General features: G+C 31.9%; 1 protein-coding gene and 1 non-coding gene across 9 annotated transcripts in view; both read left to right on the top strand.

Moving 5' to 3' along the window:
* Positions 1-19458, top strand: part of MIPOL1 (mirror-image polydactyly 1) — a 321775-nt gene that overhangs the window by 57797 nt on the left and 244520 nt on the right. For 6 of the 8 annotated variants that reach the window (XM_034992341.1, XM_034992340.1, XM_034992339.1 and 3 more), the window contains exons 2-3: positions 8256-8389; positions 8979-9057. In XM_034992341.1, the coding sequence (XP_034848232.1) occupies positions 9039-9057 (19 nt within the window). In that variant the 5' untranslated portion in view covers positions 8256-8389; positions 8979-9038. Of the gene's footprint in view, positions 1-5523; positions 5612-8255; positions 8390-8978; positions 9058-15027; positions 15135-19458 lie in introns of those variants that run through there. The other 2 variants (XM_034992338.1, XM_034992343.1) reach the window with 2 other exon arrangements.
* LOC118002807 lies at positions 16424-16581 on the top strand. Its single transcript, XR_004677180.1, has one exon. It is a non-coding gene; the product is annotated as a small nucleolar RNA SNORA62/SNORA6 family (small nucleolar RNA).

The following is a 19458-nucleotide window of genomic DNA, read 5'->3' as shown; positions in this document are numbered from 1 at the left end:
AGAATGAATTTGGGTTTGCAGTTCCTCAAAATATAGGGTCAAAAAAGAAACTGGACCTGACCTGTGACTAGCTGTCATTTCACCTTAACGATTACAGATATATTTATTTCTTTCACTGGTAGGAAGAGTTATTGTTTAGTAAAATAGTTTTATTTTAAACATTGTGATGAGGTATAAAATTTACCTAAATTTGTTGGTTCAAGTATAGACTTAACACCTATTAAATGGTGACAAGTGTTGAAATTTTGAGACATGGTGTTATAGTCATCAGTATTTCTGCTTATGAATCTTCTGTGTAAGTCATCTTCTTTTTAAAATTACTATGCCTTTACAAAGAAATATGACTGTTCTACAAATGGGACACATCCGCAGGAGTAGAAATAAATATTTTGTAAAGTAAAATTAGAGAAGATTTCAAATTTATATAGTTATGACTCCAGCAAATGATAAACTTGGTTACTTACATTGCAAGTCAGTAAGTAGCAGTAGCTAACTAGGATGTTGCTTCAGGGTATAGCAGATGGCCTGTAAGTAGCTTGATGAGGAAAATGTTTGCTAAAGGTGACAGAGTGTACCTACCCTATTTCCCATATGCACTAGGTCATTGGAAACATAAGGTCTTAGCTTCAGGAAGTTGTTAAATTTAAGGTCAGGGAGTAATTCCAAAGCATTTTAATAAATAAAGTACATATCCCTTAGCCGATAATATTTTCTTTTCAGTTCCTGCATGCTAAGGTGAAATTTGTAGGCTTTTTTCTAGGCAAAATGCAGTATAGAATCTGTGTGGGGTGTGAGTATATATATTTGTGAAAAATGTGCAGTATTTGTTGCATGATGTATTGTGTGTATATATATCAGGCATGAGATTGTTGGGGTTTTGATAACACTCATATAAAATGGAACACTCATTGCTGGTCCTGCGAAAGATTATTTAATGGCTTTTGCCAGCAAGTAAAAAATGCTGTATATTCTCCTTTATAAAAATTACAATGTGTGTTTTAAACTATTTATTATGGAAAACTAAATGTACAAGAGTAGAGAAACAATAATGAACTCCTATGTACGCACTGTGCAACTTCAACAATTGTCCTTCATTGTTCATGTTAGTTAGTTAGTTGTTTCATCTTATTCTGCCTGCCTCATGAATCCTGCTCCCCTTGCCCCCCTACTTCCACCCCAGGATGATACGTACAAGTTTGTGTTACATACTTCCACTAGGAGGCTTATAATGTTTGATGCTGTTTTGTAATACTTTGAATATTTATGGCAGTTTTTGGTTTCTCTTCATTTTCTTCTCAGTTTTTAAAAGGTTTTCTTACACAATTGGTAGTATAAAATGTCAAATTGTTTATATAGCCACTTTGTAGTAATCAACACATTGTAGAGATGCAATTTTCTTGAAAGAAGTAAAAGTCATATTTTTAAGTGAAAGATCTTCAGTGTTTTTTGAAAAATGTCTTTAAAAAATTAAAATCACACTGCTTAATTTATTTAATACTTTAGAACACTGTACAATTGTATTACTATTAATTTTGTAAGTAGTATTTTTAATTCAGTTGATTTGCCATTTAGGAATTTTTTTAAAATGTGTTTTCTAAAACAGATTTTTAGTGAACATGGACTTCTGATTCTAAGAAACTCTTTATATAGTATGATGAAAAGAGATAGTGCAATACTTACATATAATTTATGGTGGAAATTATAATTTTAAAAGCAAGAAGAACAAAAGTGTTTCTTGAAGGAAATTGCTACATATAGTTTGGCTTATATTTTTCTTTTCATACTGTATTTTTATTGTTTTATTATTAACTATGGAATATCTATTTTAGAACCATATTCTTACTACTTACTTTTCATTAGTGAAAACATTTAGTAAGAATGACTCTTAAGAAATTACATGAGCTTTTGCAGTTCTTCAGATAAAGGAGACTGATAGCTGTGACTTCCTAGATATTGAAAAAGAAATTAGAGCTGTAAGCCTAATGTTTATTTTACTGTTTAAAGATTTTGTGTAATTGTATTTTGCAGCCTAGAAGTCGTCTTTAACCTCCCAATTTAAAAAAGCAAAATGCATAGTTTGCATGCAGCACTGTCCATTGAGAATGATTAGGTACTCTAATTTTAGTGAATGGTGTAAACATTTATTAGTTATACAACGTATGAATTGCTATTAAGTGTTCAAAACACCAAAGTATGACTGTTGTTATTGAAATATGTTGATTTTCATGTATGTGCCTGTATTTGTTAATGTCTCTTAGTATGAATTATTAAATAGCTTTTTGATAAAATCTGTTAGTAATCATTATGATGCCTAATGAACTAATTAAGACTTTATGTGGTTATTTTTACTTTATTTTAGAAAGACATTTTCTGATAGCTGTTATTTCATTTGATTTCAAGTGGCTACTCATACCAGTTGTCATTGTAGATTGATTTAACTTGCTCTTATACTTTTTTACCTTTGATATGCCAAGAACTTCAATTGGTTGTGTGGAAATACAAGCCTTTGTGTGAAGGAGTAGATAATTGCATCAGAACTTGGCACCCACATGAATCTTACAAAAACAGGCTGTTTGTTCCCTAGAGAAACTATTCTATAAGCTGACTTTGTTTTTATATTCTGTTCTGTGGTAGATTAAGTGATTTAGTTTAGTTTAGCCTAGGGCAAAACGTTTCAGGATATTTTAGAAAATCCTCTATCTGATTAGCTCTCTGAAAATAATACTAGTTTTAAAGTTTTGCTTTTTAAAAATTTATCAGTAGGCTATGCAATGCCATTTCTGTTATCAAAGTGTCATTTGTAACTGGCACTGAAAACAATCACAGTGTTCCAAGTGGTACATTGTTTTGCCCTCAAAGTTTTAAAAATGTGAGAGCCATTTATTTTAAACCAAATATTTATTTCTTAATTTGACGTCCTTCTATGACCTTCAGTGATGAGGAGTAATTTATCTTTTTTGATAGTAATTTCTTGATTACTAAAGCATATAACACAGGGGAACTATGTGAGACATACAATAGTCATAATATAGAAAAAGTTATTTTTATTATAAACTTTTAAACCTTAAAATCCTGAACATTATTTGTGTAACTCTTAGGAAACTCATTTATTTTAAACTTTTCAAAAAAAATTCCTACCATATATTAGTTTAATTTTAACTTTTCACTCTACTTAAACCAAGCAAGCAAGTAAGCAACCATAATGAAGTATAATTATAAAAGATTAATTAGGCAATAATTTTTTCAAAGTTTCAAGGGAGTCATAAAAATTATGTCCTTTATTCATTTTAGATCTCTCAGGTGTAATAGTTACAAATAGTTTCAACAAATAATTTCCGGTTCAATTCAAAGGTTATTAATAAATATTAAGTTAAAAATAATACATGCACATGTTTAAAAAATCAAATTATACAGATAGATATAAAATGAAATAAAATACTACCTTCTCTCATTCCTCAATATCCCCACCTCAACTCTTAGGTCCTTTTTTTAGAGTAACCACTGGTAAAAATTTCCTGTGTATTTGCTACACCTATTCAAGCATGTATGTATATGTAAGTATAATTTTACATTTCTCTCTATTTTATTGTAGTTATGTTTTGTTCCTGCATTGTTTTGGCTAAAGACATATTTTGGGTAGGAAATGTATATGTCTTATTCATCATTTTATATCTATCTCCTAGAATAATGTCTGACACATAATATATAAGTGCTTAACAGATGCTTGTTGAAAGAATCTTCCACACATAGTACATGTATGCGTTTATATGATACAAATTTTATAGATTTGTTTTATGATTATACCACATTTTATATTACCAGTTTTCAGTTGATGAACATTTATGTTAGGTCTGTTTTCTGCTAGTCATTGATCCACCCAGCCATCCATCCATCCACATGTCTGTTCATCAAATATATACTGCGTACTTAACTGTATGCCAAACACCTTCTAAGAAAGCAGATGAAGGAATAAATCCTGGGCTCTGCTTGCATGTAACTGACATATACATAGTTGATTGAGATATATCAGAAACGATGAAATAAAACCTAACCAAATTAGTTTCATGAAGGCAATAGCATAGATCATATGATGAGAGAGGAGTTTATACTTTAGGTAGGATGGTCAGGCAAATGAAATAAAGAAAGATGGACAGACTAAATGATGAGAAAAATAGTTTAGAGAGCCAGAGAAGAGAATTCTAGGCAGAGGAACTAGTAAGTATAAAAACTATGAGGCAAGAATGAGCTTGGTAACTTCAAGAAACAGAAAGAAATCCAATATGACTAGAGCATATTTTCTCTTACAAATAAATATGGCTTCAGTGAGTCTTTATACATAAAAATATATTTTACATATTTTTTAAAATACTTTTAGTAGTAAAACTGAGGGATTAAATAGTGTATGTATTTTACATTGTGATAGCTATGGAATGGGACCTCTTTTATCCCTTACCCTTTCTCCCTAAACTTCTAGCTTTCTCTGGCTCTGAAGAACTTGGGTTGTCTAGAGCTTGGTAGGGAATGGGCTGTGACATGAGGCACTGTGAGTGAAAGGAATTCTTTTTGGAAGAGAATGTGCTGGGAACTGTGAATGTTTGAGAGACTTTTGTCTAATAAGATGAAAATCCAGTAGTGGAACATATGCATATATTGTGTATGTTGAGTTATGTGATAAAATATTTGGCTCTCAGAAATGCAGAAATTATCTCTACTTTCACAACTAGCAAATAGAAAATTCAGAATTTCTTAGTTATTATTGGATACGAGGCAGTATTACAAACGAGTCCTAGTTTGACACTATTGGATTCAATTTACAAAAATTTGTGATTATAAAGATGTGTTATGAAAAAAATGCCATTAACTGAAGTCAGTCAAAAACGTTGCTATAATATGGCTTTTGTGGAAGAAGGCAGGAAGGGCATCTCCTATTTAAAATAAGTTTTTAAAAATCCTGGGTATTGTTACATTGGTGAATCCCATTTTTAAATAAAATGCCTCTCTATCAAAAAGGCATTTTTTTTTTTAAAGATTTTATTTATTTATTTGACAGAGACACAGAGAGAGAGGGAACACGAGCAGGGGGAGTGGGAGAGGGAGAAGCAGGCTCCCCGCAGAGCAGGGAGCCCAATGCTGGGCTCGATCCCAGGATCCTGGGATCATGACCTGAGCCGAAGGCAGACACTTAATGACTGAGCCACCCAGGCGCCCCAAAAAGGCATTGTTTTAATTTTAAAGGAGAAATGTCAAAATCACTTAAAATTTTTTAGGCAGATTAGAAATTTTAGACTGGTCAAAGAACACATTTTGTTTCATGAGGTGTTTTACTGCTGAGTAAACAAAGAGTCAAGTCATATTTGAGATCATAGAGATGTTTGTTTAAATTTTTTCAATCTTCATTTTTTTTGATAGGGTGAAGGTAGGAAATTTTGGCCGATACATTCAGATTCCCATGTACCTAGAGAGATAAGGGGGTATGCGATTTCCTTAATTATTATTTATTTTTCCTTTTTTCTATGTAATAAGACCATTTCCTTTGAAAATTAAAAGCAACTTGAAGGAATGAGGTTACGAATCTGTGATGGAGAAGATCTTAATTTAACATGCTAATGTGGTATGTTTTATTATATTAAAGATTTTTTTAAAATCTTTTTTTAACCTTGGTAATTTTTTCCAGCAAAACTTATAAACAACCTTTAGTTGGAAATTGATTTTATTTTGCTACCTGAACCTGGTATACATTAGTAATGATAAAGCAATTAACATATATTTTGTCTGTGGTATAATAAGTTAGTATTTTGATTAAGGAGGCTAATTTATCTGGTGTCTACTGTAAAATCCTCCAGCTAGTTTTAACATGAATATATAATTTTTAATTAAAACAAGTTCTTGATACCAAATCTTTAAGGTGAGTGTAAGGAAAGGAATTAGTATTTTATTAGTCTTATCTTTTGTCCTAAAATGAATAGGAGTATAAAATATGTTGCATTTTTACAGAAATCTTCTATTCCTTTTATGACATGTAGATATATAAATTGTAATTATTTGAATCATTAGAACATCTAATTTTTGCTTGACAATATGCAAATGTGCCATTAAATCTGTTTTTTAAGATTTTTCCAGTTTAATGTCTGAATCCAAATTCATAAAGAGTTGGAAAAATGAGATGTCTGAGCTATAGGATTCACAGGGATTTCATATGAATCCTATTTAATCAGGATAACACTGTTATTAATATTCATAATGTCAGCTGGAACACAAATGACGGACTATGGGGCCTAAAAATTTTACTTGGTGAATTTATTAAAAGTAGCTTAAAAAATTAATGGAATTTAACTAAAGTTGGTGAATATGAATATCTTGTGTTAGCAGAAAAAAAATCTCTATTAGAACTTTCTTTAAGACCATTTTGCATTGATGTCTTTTGACAGATTTCATTGGTACTTAAAGAAGAAAGATGCATGAATGGTCATTTAAGAGGATTTAAACACATTGGCACATTAATTTTTACATGAATAATAAGTACTTTCCAAAAGCAATTAACTTACAGTGTACAAGATATGAATTGAAAAATAAGACTGTGACATCAAGGGCAAAGCAAATGTGCTGTACATTTTAAACTTAGTGGCAGGACTTTTTTAATATTTTGGTTTATTTTATTTTTATAGTTTAGATAGGATGTGATTTAGAATATGGTTATTTTAATACATTTGAAAGCATATTAGAAGAACAATAATGCTTCCTCCCTCCACAAAAATATCGGTAGTATTAAACATTATCCTCTGCAGGTATTGTTTGAATTTATTGGAGAATTAAGCATTTGTTGTGCTGTTGGTAATATCTGAGAATATATTCAATTTTATAGACAGTCAAAAGGATGATTCTGATTGGATTTAGTGATTCAAATACTTATGTCTTAACACAGATTTGTTGATTATAGCATAACTTAAATGTATAATAAATAACCTTCTTAAAGTTTAGTGTAAGAAGTTTTGTTAAGGTCATCGGAGTAGTGTACGAGTCAATTTGTTCTGAATTTTAGCCTAAGGAAGTAAAAAGTTGGGAATGGTGTTAAGTAAAAACAGAATGCATTTTATTTTGTGTACCACCTGTTATTCTTTATGTTCTCAAATGTGCTTATAATGACATTATACCAGCGCTCTAGTTTTTATTTTATTATTAACATTCATTAAAAACAATTAATTTTAGACCATTATGTATAATTAGAATAACACAGTATTTTGTTTCATATTTTTCAGAGATTATTCTTCATGAAAATTTTCATAATTATGAACAGCATAGTTGATTTGTTATCTGTAACAGTCCACTTAGGGTTTACCAATGAGAGAATATAGGCATTGGCCTGGCAGTCCAGACGGGTACTAGAAGTTTCACTTGTAGCCTGTCAGTGTTATATATGAGTGATTTTGTTTCATTAGGCACAATAGATATTGCCTGGTATGTTTTGGGACTCATATTCAGAGTTTGATTAGAAAAAGCATTAATAACCAGGTGTGTAGAAATGATCACAGTATAAACTATATGTTAATTTTGCTGTATAAGGTATGAAATCAAATTGATATATTGGTTATTATTATATTTTCTAGTAACTTTTTAAAAGTTAGGTTTTGGGGAAGTGGTTTTTGTTTTGTTTTTTGGCTCTGAGATATTCACTTACATGCCCAGGAGAGGGCAGCATTTTACTATATCAGGCTCCTAAAAGAATTAGCCCTGCTTAGACTGTCAATGTTTCTTGTAATTACTCCCAGTATATTTGTTGCTTGCTTATGAATTAACTTGCATTTATGGAACTAAATCATTTCAATCATTTAATTACACCTGAGGAGCTGAACTATAATTGCTTGCTTCCAACTAGGATCTGATATGGCTTGAGCAGTATTAATTTGGTGTTTACTTTTCTGAGTGCTAAAAGCATTAAAATGATTGTGCAATGGGATTACATTTTACTAATTGCTGGCATTCATTAGCTGGGTAAATGATGAGGAAGAGTGACTGTATATTGCAGAGGGATAAAATTATGGTTTTAAATAGTATATTACTAAGCACATTAAGGCCTGTAAGACATGTTTTAAAATACTCCAGAGGTTATTAAAGACTGTATTTTCTACATGTCTTGCTATATGAATCTCTTATTAAAAGACTGCAATTATTATTAACCTTTTTGGGCAATATGTAGGGAAATGGCTTCATTGACTGGGACATATTTCTTTGATATTAATAACTTCCTATATTTTCAGCTAATCCAAAAGTAAATGAGGAACTTAGAAAAAGATTGCCAACTCCAGATCAACATATTTAGAGAAAATTGGAAAAGGAGAAGCTTACTACAGCTTTATTTGAGGACTTTTTAAAAGAACGCAGAGTTCTAGCTGTGAGTAAATCAAATTTTATTCTCCTTAAAAGGCATACCAAGAAAAAAAAAAACGCTTGCATAGGTTTTGTCATGTTTATTATGAAAACAAATGGAAGACAAATATCAATAATTCCATAAGTTAGTAATAGTCATTATGTTTTTTAAAAAATTTGAATAGTATTTTAAAATTATTTTTACAAGTATAAAATGTTTCATATGAAAATACACATTGTAAATTCAAATCAATAAATTTGAAATTTTTGGTATTAAGTTTATGACATATAGGATATAAATTTTATTTTTCTTAAATTGTTGGAGTTAGAAAAAACTTAAGTTGAATTAAATAAATAGTTCTCTAACCTAAGTAGTGAGAATGTCTAGAAGCTTAACCTGAACTGTATTTACTAAAATGTAAGTGTGAAAGAAAGAATCTTTCTCTGAGTAAAAAGATTTAATTTCACCTGTTGAAATATACAGTTAGTAGTCCCATTATAGATGTTTTAGAAAACCATTTATCCTGTAAAATCTCTGTTAAACAAAGGTAAGGTTTAGGTGTGTTCTGATATATTGTTTTAAGTTTATTTATTTAGAATTGGCTTTATTTTAGCTTCAAATCTTGGAGCAAAAACCAGAGACATTGCCAGAGCAAACAAGAACAGAAGTATAAATGGAGGACTGGTCAAAAGGTAAGGACTTTCAAGGTATTAATACCAAACCCCAGGTGTTGTGCTAGTTCAAGGCACTGAATGAAGTGTGTTTGTTCTAACCAATATATTAGATGGAGGCAGACAAGCGCACACGCACACATACAAAGAAAGAGGCACACACAAAGAGACACAAAGAAAGACACACAGAGAAAGAGAAACACACAGAGGAAGAGATACTGAGAGAGAAGGGGAAACAGAGATGCAGGAAGAGAAAGAAACACACACACACACACACAAAGTGATCGAGAGAGGAGATTGAGAGAATTACTGGGAGAGAGATGCATACAGAGGGCCACACTCAGAGAAAGAAACACAAACAAAGAGAGACACGGACACAGGGAGGGAGAAACGAAAGTCATGAGGGAGGCACAGACACACATGTGGAAGCACACACACAGGGAAAGACACACACATGTGGATACAAACACACTGGAGATGCACAGAGGAAGATAGAGTAAAAGAACACAGTAGAAAGAGACAGAGACATACAGTGAGAGAGACAGGGAAAAACATACATATACACACACAGGAAAAAAGACACAGTAAAAGAAGATAGATATACACAGAGAGAGACACACATATACATGGAGAGAGACAGATGCACTCAGAGAAACAGACCAGGACACATTCGGATACAGAGACATATGTGGAGACAGGTGCACACCAAAAGATGCACTCAGAAAGAGACACCCACAGAGAGATGGAGTCAGAGGGGGCCAGAGGTAGAGCGACAGAGACACACAGAGATGTACAGAAGGATACAGAGAAAGATACTCCCAGATAGAGACAGAGAGAGACATGAAGACAGAATCCCAGGCAAGGAGAGAGACAGAAAGAAGATGCACGGGCAAAGGGAGAGAACAGCCAGAGATGGAAACACAGTTTAAAAGACACAGACTGAGAGATGGCCTGAAAAGCAGAGGGAGGCAATGGATAGATAGACAGACAGACACACGTAGGTAAGCAGGGCAGGCAGGTAGGGCACTTCTGTCTCCCTATAGAGCAAGATACAGAGAGCCATAAAGAGAGAGGTTTAAAAAATGTTAGGTTGTTTTAATTTGAGGTCTCTTAGAGTAAAATGTTGCAAATTTGGAATCCCTAGGAAACTAATCATTCTGAATATAGTGTTGCATATAATCGAAGGCTTAAATCTCTGTGTACATTGTTTTTGGTTCCTCTAAATTTTAGATTATTACCGAAATACTGCACACATCTCTCCCTTTTTTGATTTCCCCCTCCCCCAACAGGGTTCTTCTTCCACCATATATCAACCACACGGTTACCTTTCTCAGAAGGTTAAAGGCCATTTTGGGGTACTATTCTATCATCATTTTATTAAATTAGTTAATAGTTACACATTCTTTTGAATTATAGGAAGATGCTCTGCTTTCTGAGTATACTTTTTTTTTCCAATTTCTGCATTTGTTTTTGATTTCCATACTGTTATAAATTTTTTTTTGCAGTTTCTGCCTACCATTAGCAAGCTTTCTCTTCTAATTTGTGATTCTAGGCTGCTTGTTATGAGTTTAGAATACAGGTAACTGATTGAATTACATACAAAGTAATAGCAAGTAATATCTGAGTAAGGTAGTTTATAGGTATTTAATTCAAAGTTTATGGTTTTAGTGAATGGGCTTTATGACACTTAATTTCCGTCTGCTTTCTTTATATTCAAGTTTGTGCTGGTGTGAAGCTGGGAACTAATTTTTTGTAGCTGTTTTTATTCATTTATGCAAATAAACAAGCAACATTCTTCTTTTCAAGGGCTCAAAGCAGTTTTACTCAATTTATGTACAATAATAAGAAAAGAGGAAGTAAATAGTGATGCCCCTGTTATTTATGTTCCCTATTCAGAGGTCACATTGCTGTGGAAGTCATGTTGTTCAAATTATAGACAAAAGGATCTCTACGGAACCAAAGGAATTATTTTTAATATATCTAAAGCTACAGGCTGTGGAGGAAATACTTCTCGTAAGTGTAGAATAACCAGGAAAGAAGTTAAGGAAGGGAGCTGCTGAAGCTCTAGGACACTTACAGAAAGGAAGGTTTTAGGGCTAAAGACATAGATGCATAAATAGTTTGCAGAAGGCACAGACTACAATAGACGTGACTGAAACATCATTAAGAAAATTTGCATTTTTAGAGACTTTTTTTTGTTTTACATCAGAAATAGGAATAAGACATTCCTTTATATAAAGGGCCTGTTAATGAAACATTGAGAAATAAAATTAAATAGGTAAATGTATCTTTTGAGTTTTGTGATATAATTGATATGTTTAAAATCTCACATGGTCATTGTCTTGCCATCAAGGTTTGCAGGATTTATCTTAAAACACAAATTGCTTCAAAGCTCTGTCTTAAACTCATATTCATAGTCTGCTTGGGTAATTAGTTATTTTAATTCATATTATTTTACTTATTTTTTTAAAGAAATGGAGCTAACTAAAAACTTGTATTATACAGACAGGCCTTTTTGTCACCTTACACATTTTATTATGAGGAGTGCTAAAGTGGCTCTTCTTTTCCTAGCTTTATTGTAGAAACATTGCTGAAATATTTGAAGTCCGAGTTGATGAGGTATATAATGTGAACAGACATAACCGTTTACTTTTTGTTTTGTTTTTGTCATTATTTACAGTTCAGAAAATGTAAAGCTGTGATTGGTAGGTAGGCTGGGTGAGGGCATCTACAAAATGTGTCCAGGTTTCTTGAAGAGTTGTTTTTACTCTAAGTGGAGAACATTTGAAGTTGTTGGAAGCAATATGTGAGTGAATGAACATGTGTTGCCAAGTGAGCATTGGTAACATCTTCTGGTTTCTTAAGAAGTAAATGATGTTTTTTGCCCTTTTGTGAAAACTTTGTCAGGGTTTTTCTTGTTTCTGCTTTTTCAGAAAAAAGAAATGAAATGTTATAATCAAAGGATGTATGTAAAGTTAGCCCCCCAGAGTGAGTTGTTATGTGATTGGTTGTTGAGCCCTTTTAAGCATTTACTTATTTATTTACTTAACTAGGTAAGAAAAAAGGCATGAGGATCAGAAGTCTCTGTAATTTTTTGGAATAGTATGATAAATTTCGGGATATCTCTATTAAATTTTGGTGATTTTTATTAAACTAGCAGACACATGGTTTAGTTGTTTATTTATAATGCACAACAGTCCACTGAAAATACATATTTATAAACAAACATGTCTGCCATAAGTATACATATCTACAATAATATAGGGAAAAATGACGTCCGGATGCCATTTAAATTTAGAATATGGTGAAACTTATTTAAATTTAGAACCTTTAGGGGTCAGTGTTCCCTAAGAAAGGTTAAGAAAGGTTACTGTGCCTACCCAAATTAAATATTAAGTCTAATGTATTTTAAATATTTCTTACCAAATGAAGGCAAGAAATGGTAAGAATCATATAGCTTGAAGAAGCTTCAGACAAAAACCTTTGAATTTTACGAATGATTATGATATATGATTTTTAGGTTTACTATTTTAGGGAATTGTATTTAATATGTAGTTTATACATAGTTATTTTTACTTACATATATTATCTCAATTTAGATACGATTCGTGTGTTTTTAAACTATTTTCTTTTAAGCTTACAAAGCGAACATGATTCTAAATCTGTACTCATTTGAAACTTGAAATGAAAAACCACTGCTAGAAGTGCCTCAAGTCCTTTCATATTATAGTTTACTGGAGGCTAGCAAATATTTTAAAAATCTTAACTTACTGAATTTAAGTAAAAAACAACTGTCTTCTTTACTTTAGAATTAGACTAACAATTATCTTTTATAACCATGATTCTGATGGTTTTTCTACTAAGCAAAATAAATAGCTAAAACCCAGCGAAAGGTAACTCGTCAGCGATTTGTTAGTTTCCTATTGAGTCAGAATACTGTTTATTTTTGCTTGGCATTTGGAACCTGTGTGCCACCATCAGCCTCTTTTATTATTGGTTCATCTATCTTTCTGTCTTTTCACAAAGTATGTATTCTTTTTACCTTTTGTCCATCTGTTATTCTGTAATTGAATTATATCTAAAACTGTTGCATGGTTTGCAAGCATTTTATAAGGGGAGACATCTTTAGAAATGCTATAGAAAAACATCTACCATGCTTTTAAATGTCTGATCATTGTGACTAAAATATGAGTGTAGAATCTCACGTCATTTTCAAAAACTTTCTTTTTAAAGCAAAGAAGAAAATGAATGGTGAGTTGCATAGAATGGCCATCCATTTCTACCAGCAAGATAGCTGGTAGAAAAAAAGAGATTCCTAGGCATTATGATTAGACACTGCTTGAAATTGAGCATTTTGAAATCTAGATAATTAATCATTCCCTGCTAAATTCCAGGATTTGAATTATATTTAATAAGTGGCTTTCTATTAAGTAATGATATATTCTCCTTAAAAAGTATTGCGATATGTTTTTGTTTGTTTCATAGCAGAAGGTGAATTTTACTGGAGAACCAGTGCATTTAATAATTTCAATACAATGTTAAAGTAGAAAGAACATAGGTTTTGGAGCTAGCCATAATTTTAAGCCTGAGTTGTCTTATGTATGGACTAGGGAGATAATTCCTTTAGGACTGTTTTGGAGATTAGGGATTGTGTATGTAAAGCCCACTATAACACCTGGAAAAGGAGATGAGTTTATATAATCTGTATTTCACGTACCAGAATAATTCTTCTCACTAGTATGGTGGTGATAATGGTTTTTTACAGATGCTTTAAAAAAAAGAAAAAAAGGAAAGAAAAGATTGTTAACATATTTTACAGGATCTAAATAAATGGTGGTTTTGGTTGTCATTTCTCTTCTACCCAGCTGTGAAAGGTAGGTCTATAAAAGAGTTTCAGAACTATTAAGAAACAGAAACAAAAGTATTTGAAATGGTTATTATTAGTTTTATAAAATATTCTTTTCAAATATAATGTTCACAATACCATTAGAAGCTTGATTTTTTCAACGTAGCATAGCTTGTATTTGGTATGTTTATATTTGTTAGAATAGAATATAAAATCAATAATATTTATTTAGGGTAGAGTCTAATTTTGTATTGAAATCCCAATTGCAATAAAAATCTTCAGACGAGTGGCACCGCACAATGTACCTTTCGTTTCCTTTTGGCAAGTGTGAATTTAAAAATGCATTTTTTATTTTCCATATGCCATATAAGGGTTAAAAAAGAACATGTCCTGGGTCTGATTAAACTTACTATTTATCTCTATAGGACCTAACTTAGTAGGGTGGTGGTGGCTTCTCACACATGGCCATCTAGAATATTTGGGAGAGTGGTTCTAGCACTACTGGCAGCTAGTCAACAAGGATTGATTCATTTACAGAGGAAATGCTAAGGCTACTCTTAAAAGAATGATAGAGGCTATACTCTTTCATAAAAAAATAAATTTCTCTTACTTTAAATAACTTCATTAAAATAAATGGGATCCTTTGTGTCTTTATTTTTAAGTTTGATGTGAATGATTCCATTAACTACTGTTGGCCTCAGTTGCAGAATGGAATGAAAAATAAATTTACAAGGGCAACTTAAAGTTTTCTAACTGGTTATAAAGTTTATGAGCTGTGTTTTGAGATTCATTGTTTCTGATATGAATAATTCACATTTGTGAATTTATGCCATAAATTGTATTTTTCCCCTTTATTTTTTGGTAATTTTTAAATAGACTTTATTTTGTAGAGAAGCTTGAGGTTCACAACAAAATTGAGAGGAAAGTCCAGAGTTCCCACTATACTCCCTACTCCTTAACCCCCTCCCCCCCACAACACACACACACACACGCGCGCACACACACACACAACCTTTCCCACCATCAACATCCCCACCATAGTGGAACATTTGCTACAGTTGATGAACCTACGTATAAATTCTGAATAAGGGAAAAAGTTTGCGGGGTAATAGAAGTCTCACCTTGTTTTTTTGTTTTTATTCAAGTGTTTTAAATCAGTTCAGGCTATACTCTTTGTGTGGAATTCTCACTACACCTTTGGTCCTTCATTTATAAAAATGATAATTATTAAGAAGAATAAACACAACAAATGGTAAATTTCTTTTTTTTTAATGTTTCATTCTCCCCCATTATTTCTGTACTATTGGTATGATCCTCTCTTTGTACAACTTGTGACTATTTCTTTGATTTAGGGAAATCCAACTCTACTTTTATGTCTTAAGTTCTATCAAATTTATTTGTGGCCATGAAAATATGAATATGTTTTTTTGAAATAGAAAAAAATACCTGAATTTTTCAAAAATTTTAAATTCTCCATCCTTAAGATTCTGAGGTCTTTGATAAAAATCCTCATCGATTTCTGGTTATGGCCCTTTCATGCTAGAGCACTTCCTAGAATACATAGTTACAACACAGATCTTAATACAGTATTATTGAATCTTTAATTTTTTTTAGAAATTAGGATTTCGTCTTATATTTAAGATAACCATTTTGGTCTCCATAGTGGCTATATTTTTCACCTTTAGTGTGATTATTATAAAGTCCTGAGTGTGCATTGGCATTTTGTTGATTTTGGAGATCTGAATCAATATACATTGGTGTATAGACTGAAATTATGGCCATTTACACAGTCGGTCCAGGTTAACTGTTTGTAGAGTAGCACTGATGTGACTCCATTTACTCACTAGGTTTGGTTATCAATAAATCTGGTAATTGAATAAAAAATTGGGGGGTCACTAAATACTCCAACTGTGTGTGTGTGTGTGTGTGTGTATGTATGTATGTGTGTGTACAAAACGACCTAACATCTAGGACATTATTATCTTTTGGGGAGTAGTTTCAGATGCAGTTTTTCTTTTGTTTTTGCCTTTTGTGTTTTTTGTTTTTTCTTGGGGAATATGAAAAAGCAAACAACAAATCAGGCTACAAAATTTTGAAATTTCATAGTCTAAATGACTAAATTAAAAATACTCTAATTTATAGCTTTGGAGTAAATTCAATAATTCTTTGCCAAAGAATAAAATTGTGCTGATAGATGTAAATTAAAAGTAATTATTTTTAAAAATCCTATTTAACTTTCATTTTTAATTTTTGAGAGAGTCTAGTCTTCACCTGTGGAAACTTTTTGGTACTTTAAAATCAGCATTCTGCTAGTGGGTGAAAAGTTAAAAGTGATCAGTTCATGTTGATAAAATTATACTTGTTGAATAGATACTGAATATATTAGTTTTTGCTAATTAAGTTTTTTTTAATTAAAATTAAATTCTCTTTTTTAATGCAGTTTCACTGGCTGTACCTAGGATAATTTGACATAAGCCAAAACATAGTAATGTTTATTGATTTTGAACAATTTTAGTATAGAAATATAATCAAAATTAAGCACATGCACATTATTAGAGCTTGGAGTTGAGGCCTCTGGCTGGCTGAGGAACTGGCAAGTATAGGTAGGTAGTGTGCTACATGAGGGGCAAGTCTTTCGCTAACACCACAAGGGTCTCTGGCCCAATGAGTAGAGTTTGATAGTAATTCTTGCTACAAGTATAAAAATATATATAAATAATAAAAAAGAAAAAATTAAGCATGGTGTACCCTTATTTCTTTCTTTAGTATCTTTTTTATTTCTCCCCCCATTCAGAACTTTCAGGTTAATGTTGATCAGATTACGATAGGTGGGGTTTATTTAGCATTAGTTTTCTTGAACCAACAACATGTATTAGGGGAAATATGGTAGGAAATATAGAACAAATACTGTAATCTTCAAGGATTCAGGCTTGTGTATAAGCATTTGGAATATGGAGTGTAGAGTATTCTGGATTCTTTCCACAGATTAAGTGTAAAGAATTTATAATTGGAAAGAATTCCTATTTTAAGATTAGATGTTTTTGAATTTTTGTTAAAAAATCAGGTGTTGCAAATTTGGAGTCACTGAAGCCTTTTACACAATCGTTTTTAAGCATTTAAAGTTAATGATTTCAGTTGGGCAAATCTGATTGTTTCCTTTTAGAAATCTTCAGTGCCCATATATTATAGTCAACCAGTATAGAGTTTAAGACCAGGACAAGGCTGAATTAATCCAGGTAAGAAGACCAAAGACGAAACAAAAATTTTCATTAAAAAGCCAATACTTGATCTCCTGAGAATGCACTAGAGACTTCCTCTGCATTTTTAACAGGCTATTTGCTCTCTAAGATGTACTGTATTGGTCTTTTATTACCTTTTTTTTTTTTTTTTAAGTCTCTTCCCCTTCCCCAAGTCATTTGAAATGAAAACATTAAAATTTTTTTTTTACTTTTCTCAGACTTTTTTTTTTTTGCCTCAGGTATTTAGTGCTTTTTTAAAAAAGTTACCAGTGTTAACTCTACTATGGGGCTGATGATACGATAGTATAACTGACGAACGAGGCACTAGTGTACTAGTCATGGTTGATTGATGAAATGGGAGTCCCCTACCTTTTCCTTTTATGCTTGTGTGTGTGTTTTTTTTGGGGGGGGGAAACAAATGAATAAAATACACATCATTTGCATAGAAAGTTATGTAATGATGCCATATAGAGTATAATGATTTCCTAAAACCTTGTATTTAAAGTAACCTGAATTACAATGAGAGATAAACAGAATATTTACCCATCCCTTATGAGCTGCTGCTGATATGTAAATTTATTCTTCTACTTTGCACAAATATACTTTTGAGCTACTGCTTAAACACTTTGAGGTCCTTAGTCAAACAGTTTTAATGATGCCTCCAATATTATGAAAGTGTGACATTTGATGAATGTCTCATATAGTTTTGATATCTGGGCACATGTCAACAAAAAAAATTGAACATTGGTTTGTCATGCAACACCTAGATAATTTATAATTTTACTGTTTATATCCATCTTGACATTTTTTATCTGCCAAAGGCAGGTTTCATTTGGAATCTTAATCTGAGATTTATTTGGTGGATCTGGAAATCATAGCTAGGGTTCCCACAGGAAATGGTCCATCTACCAACAGATTAAATGGCAGTCCTGCAGTTGTTAGGGGAGCTCTGCATTTAACACACATGCATACTCATTCAGTCAGCACTGTGGAGAAAAATTAAAGTAGTAACCCAGGTTTAGGAACAATGTAGCTAAAAAGTCCCATATTTGCTGAATGACAAAGGGTTATATAGCAGCATTTCATTTTATTATTCGTGCTTGAATTTCTTGTTTGCTCTGTTGAGTCTGCTGACGAATACTAATAAATGCCTGCAACAATCCAGACGAGAGATGCCTGGCAACAAAGCTATGCGGTGGACCTCCCTGATCTTCTCCAGTTCACAACCTGACCTTTTGAAAAATTGGCTGGGCTAAGCTGCAGAATTTGGGTGTAATGGTTATTGTTAACTCCAGCTTTAGGATTTATTAATTTGTGTGATCAAGACTTACCTATACTTCAAAGTTTCAAAAGACCAAACACAATCATCCATCCATTAGAACTAACATTGTGTTTCAGTGATTTCCACTTAGTGTCTGACTGGTGATTCTTCTATTTTGTTTTTCAAATCTAAAAATGCCCTTAAATAAAATGAAAGGCACAAATGAAGAAAATCTGTTTTTTTCTCTTTATATTTGTCATTAGAAAAGTTAGCGTCCATAAGTGATTTATGAAATTGTTGAATTCGTGGACGATCGGTATGTGTTCATACTTAACAAACAAAAAATAGATAATTATGAAACCTGTTTTACTTGCAGTTGTGGAAATTTAAGACTTAACCTAGTTCGTTCATATTTTTAATTACTTTATATAAATTATTTTTACAACACAAATTGAGAAAGGCTGAAAAGGTTAGAAATGTATAGTAGGTAGCCAAATAATTCGTATCATTGAGGCAAAAAGGAATAAAGACCGCTCATGTTAGTTAATAAAATTTTAGGACGGTTTTCACAATTATTTCAACCTAGATAATATTTGTAATGGTTTAAATAGGATGATACAAGTTTTACACAGCTTTATGTGATATGCTCATAAGTTAATTAGGTAGCCCTAGCTTTAGGAGATTACACTATTATACTGTGTTCATGGTCTTCATACAGTGAAGGATGTTAAAATTTAGACTCTGAAACATTATAATAGAACTTAGTTCTTACACAGAAATATGATCTCTTCCCCAGTAGAAGGAATATTGATGTGCTCCTGACTATTCAAACTTGATCAAACAAACACTTTTTAAAATCTGGTGTAGTACCACCACTTAAAATAGCTTTTTCATAATCAAACAAATAACAAAATTCCAGTAAAATGATTTTCATGTCTAGCCAGTAGATAATTTGAAATATAATATGCAATGTCATCAATTGTCTTAATCACGGATGAAATAACCTCACCACTTCTTTTTGATATGTTATTCTAAATATGCAACCACGTATAGGAATGTAAAAGGTGTAGTTTATT

The sequence above is a fragment of the Mirounga leonina genome, unplaced genomic scaffold, assembly GCF_011800145.1.
Source record: "Mirounga leonina isolate KUSES-001 unplaced genomic scaffold, KU_Mleo_1.0 Mir_82, whole genome shotgun sequence".
In the NCBI taxonomy this organism is placed as follows: Eukaryota; Metazoa; Chordata; class Mammalia; order Carnivora; family Phocidae; genus Mirounga; species Mirounga leonina.
The sequence above is the reverse complement of the archived record's forward strand: the minus strand, read 5'-3'. Positions and strand labels throughout refer to the sequence as shown.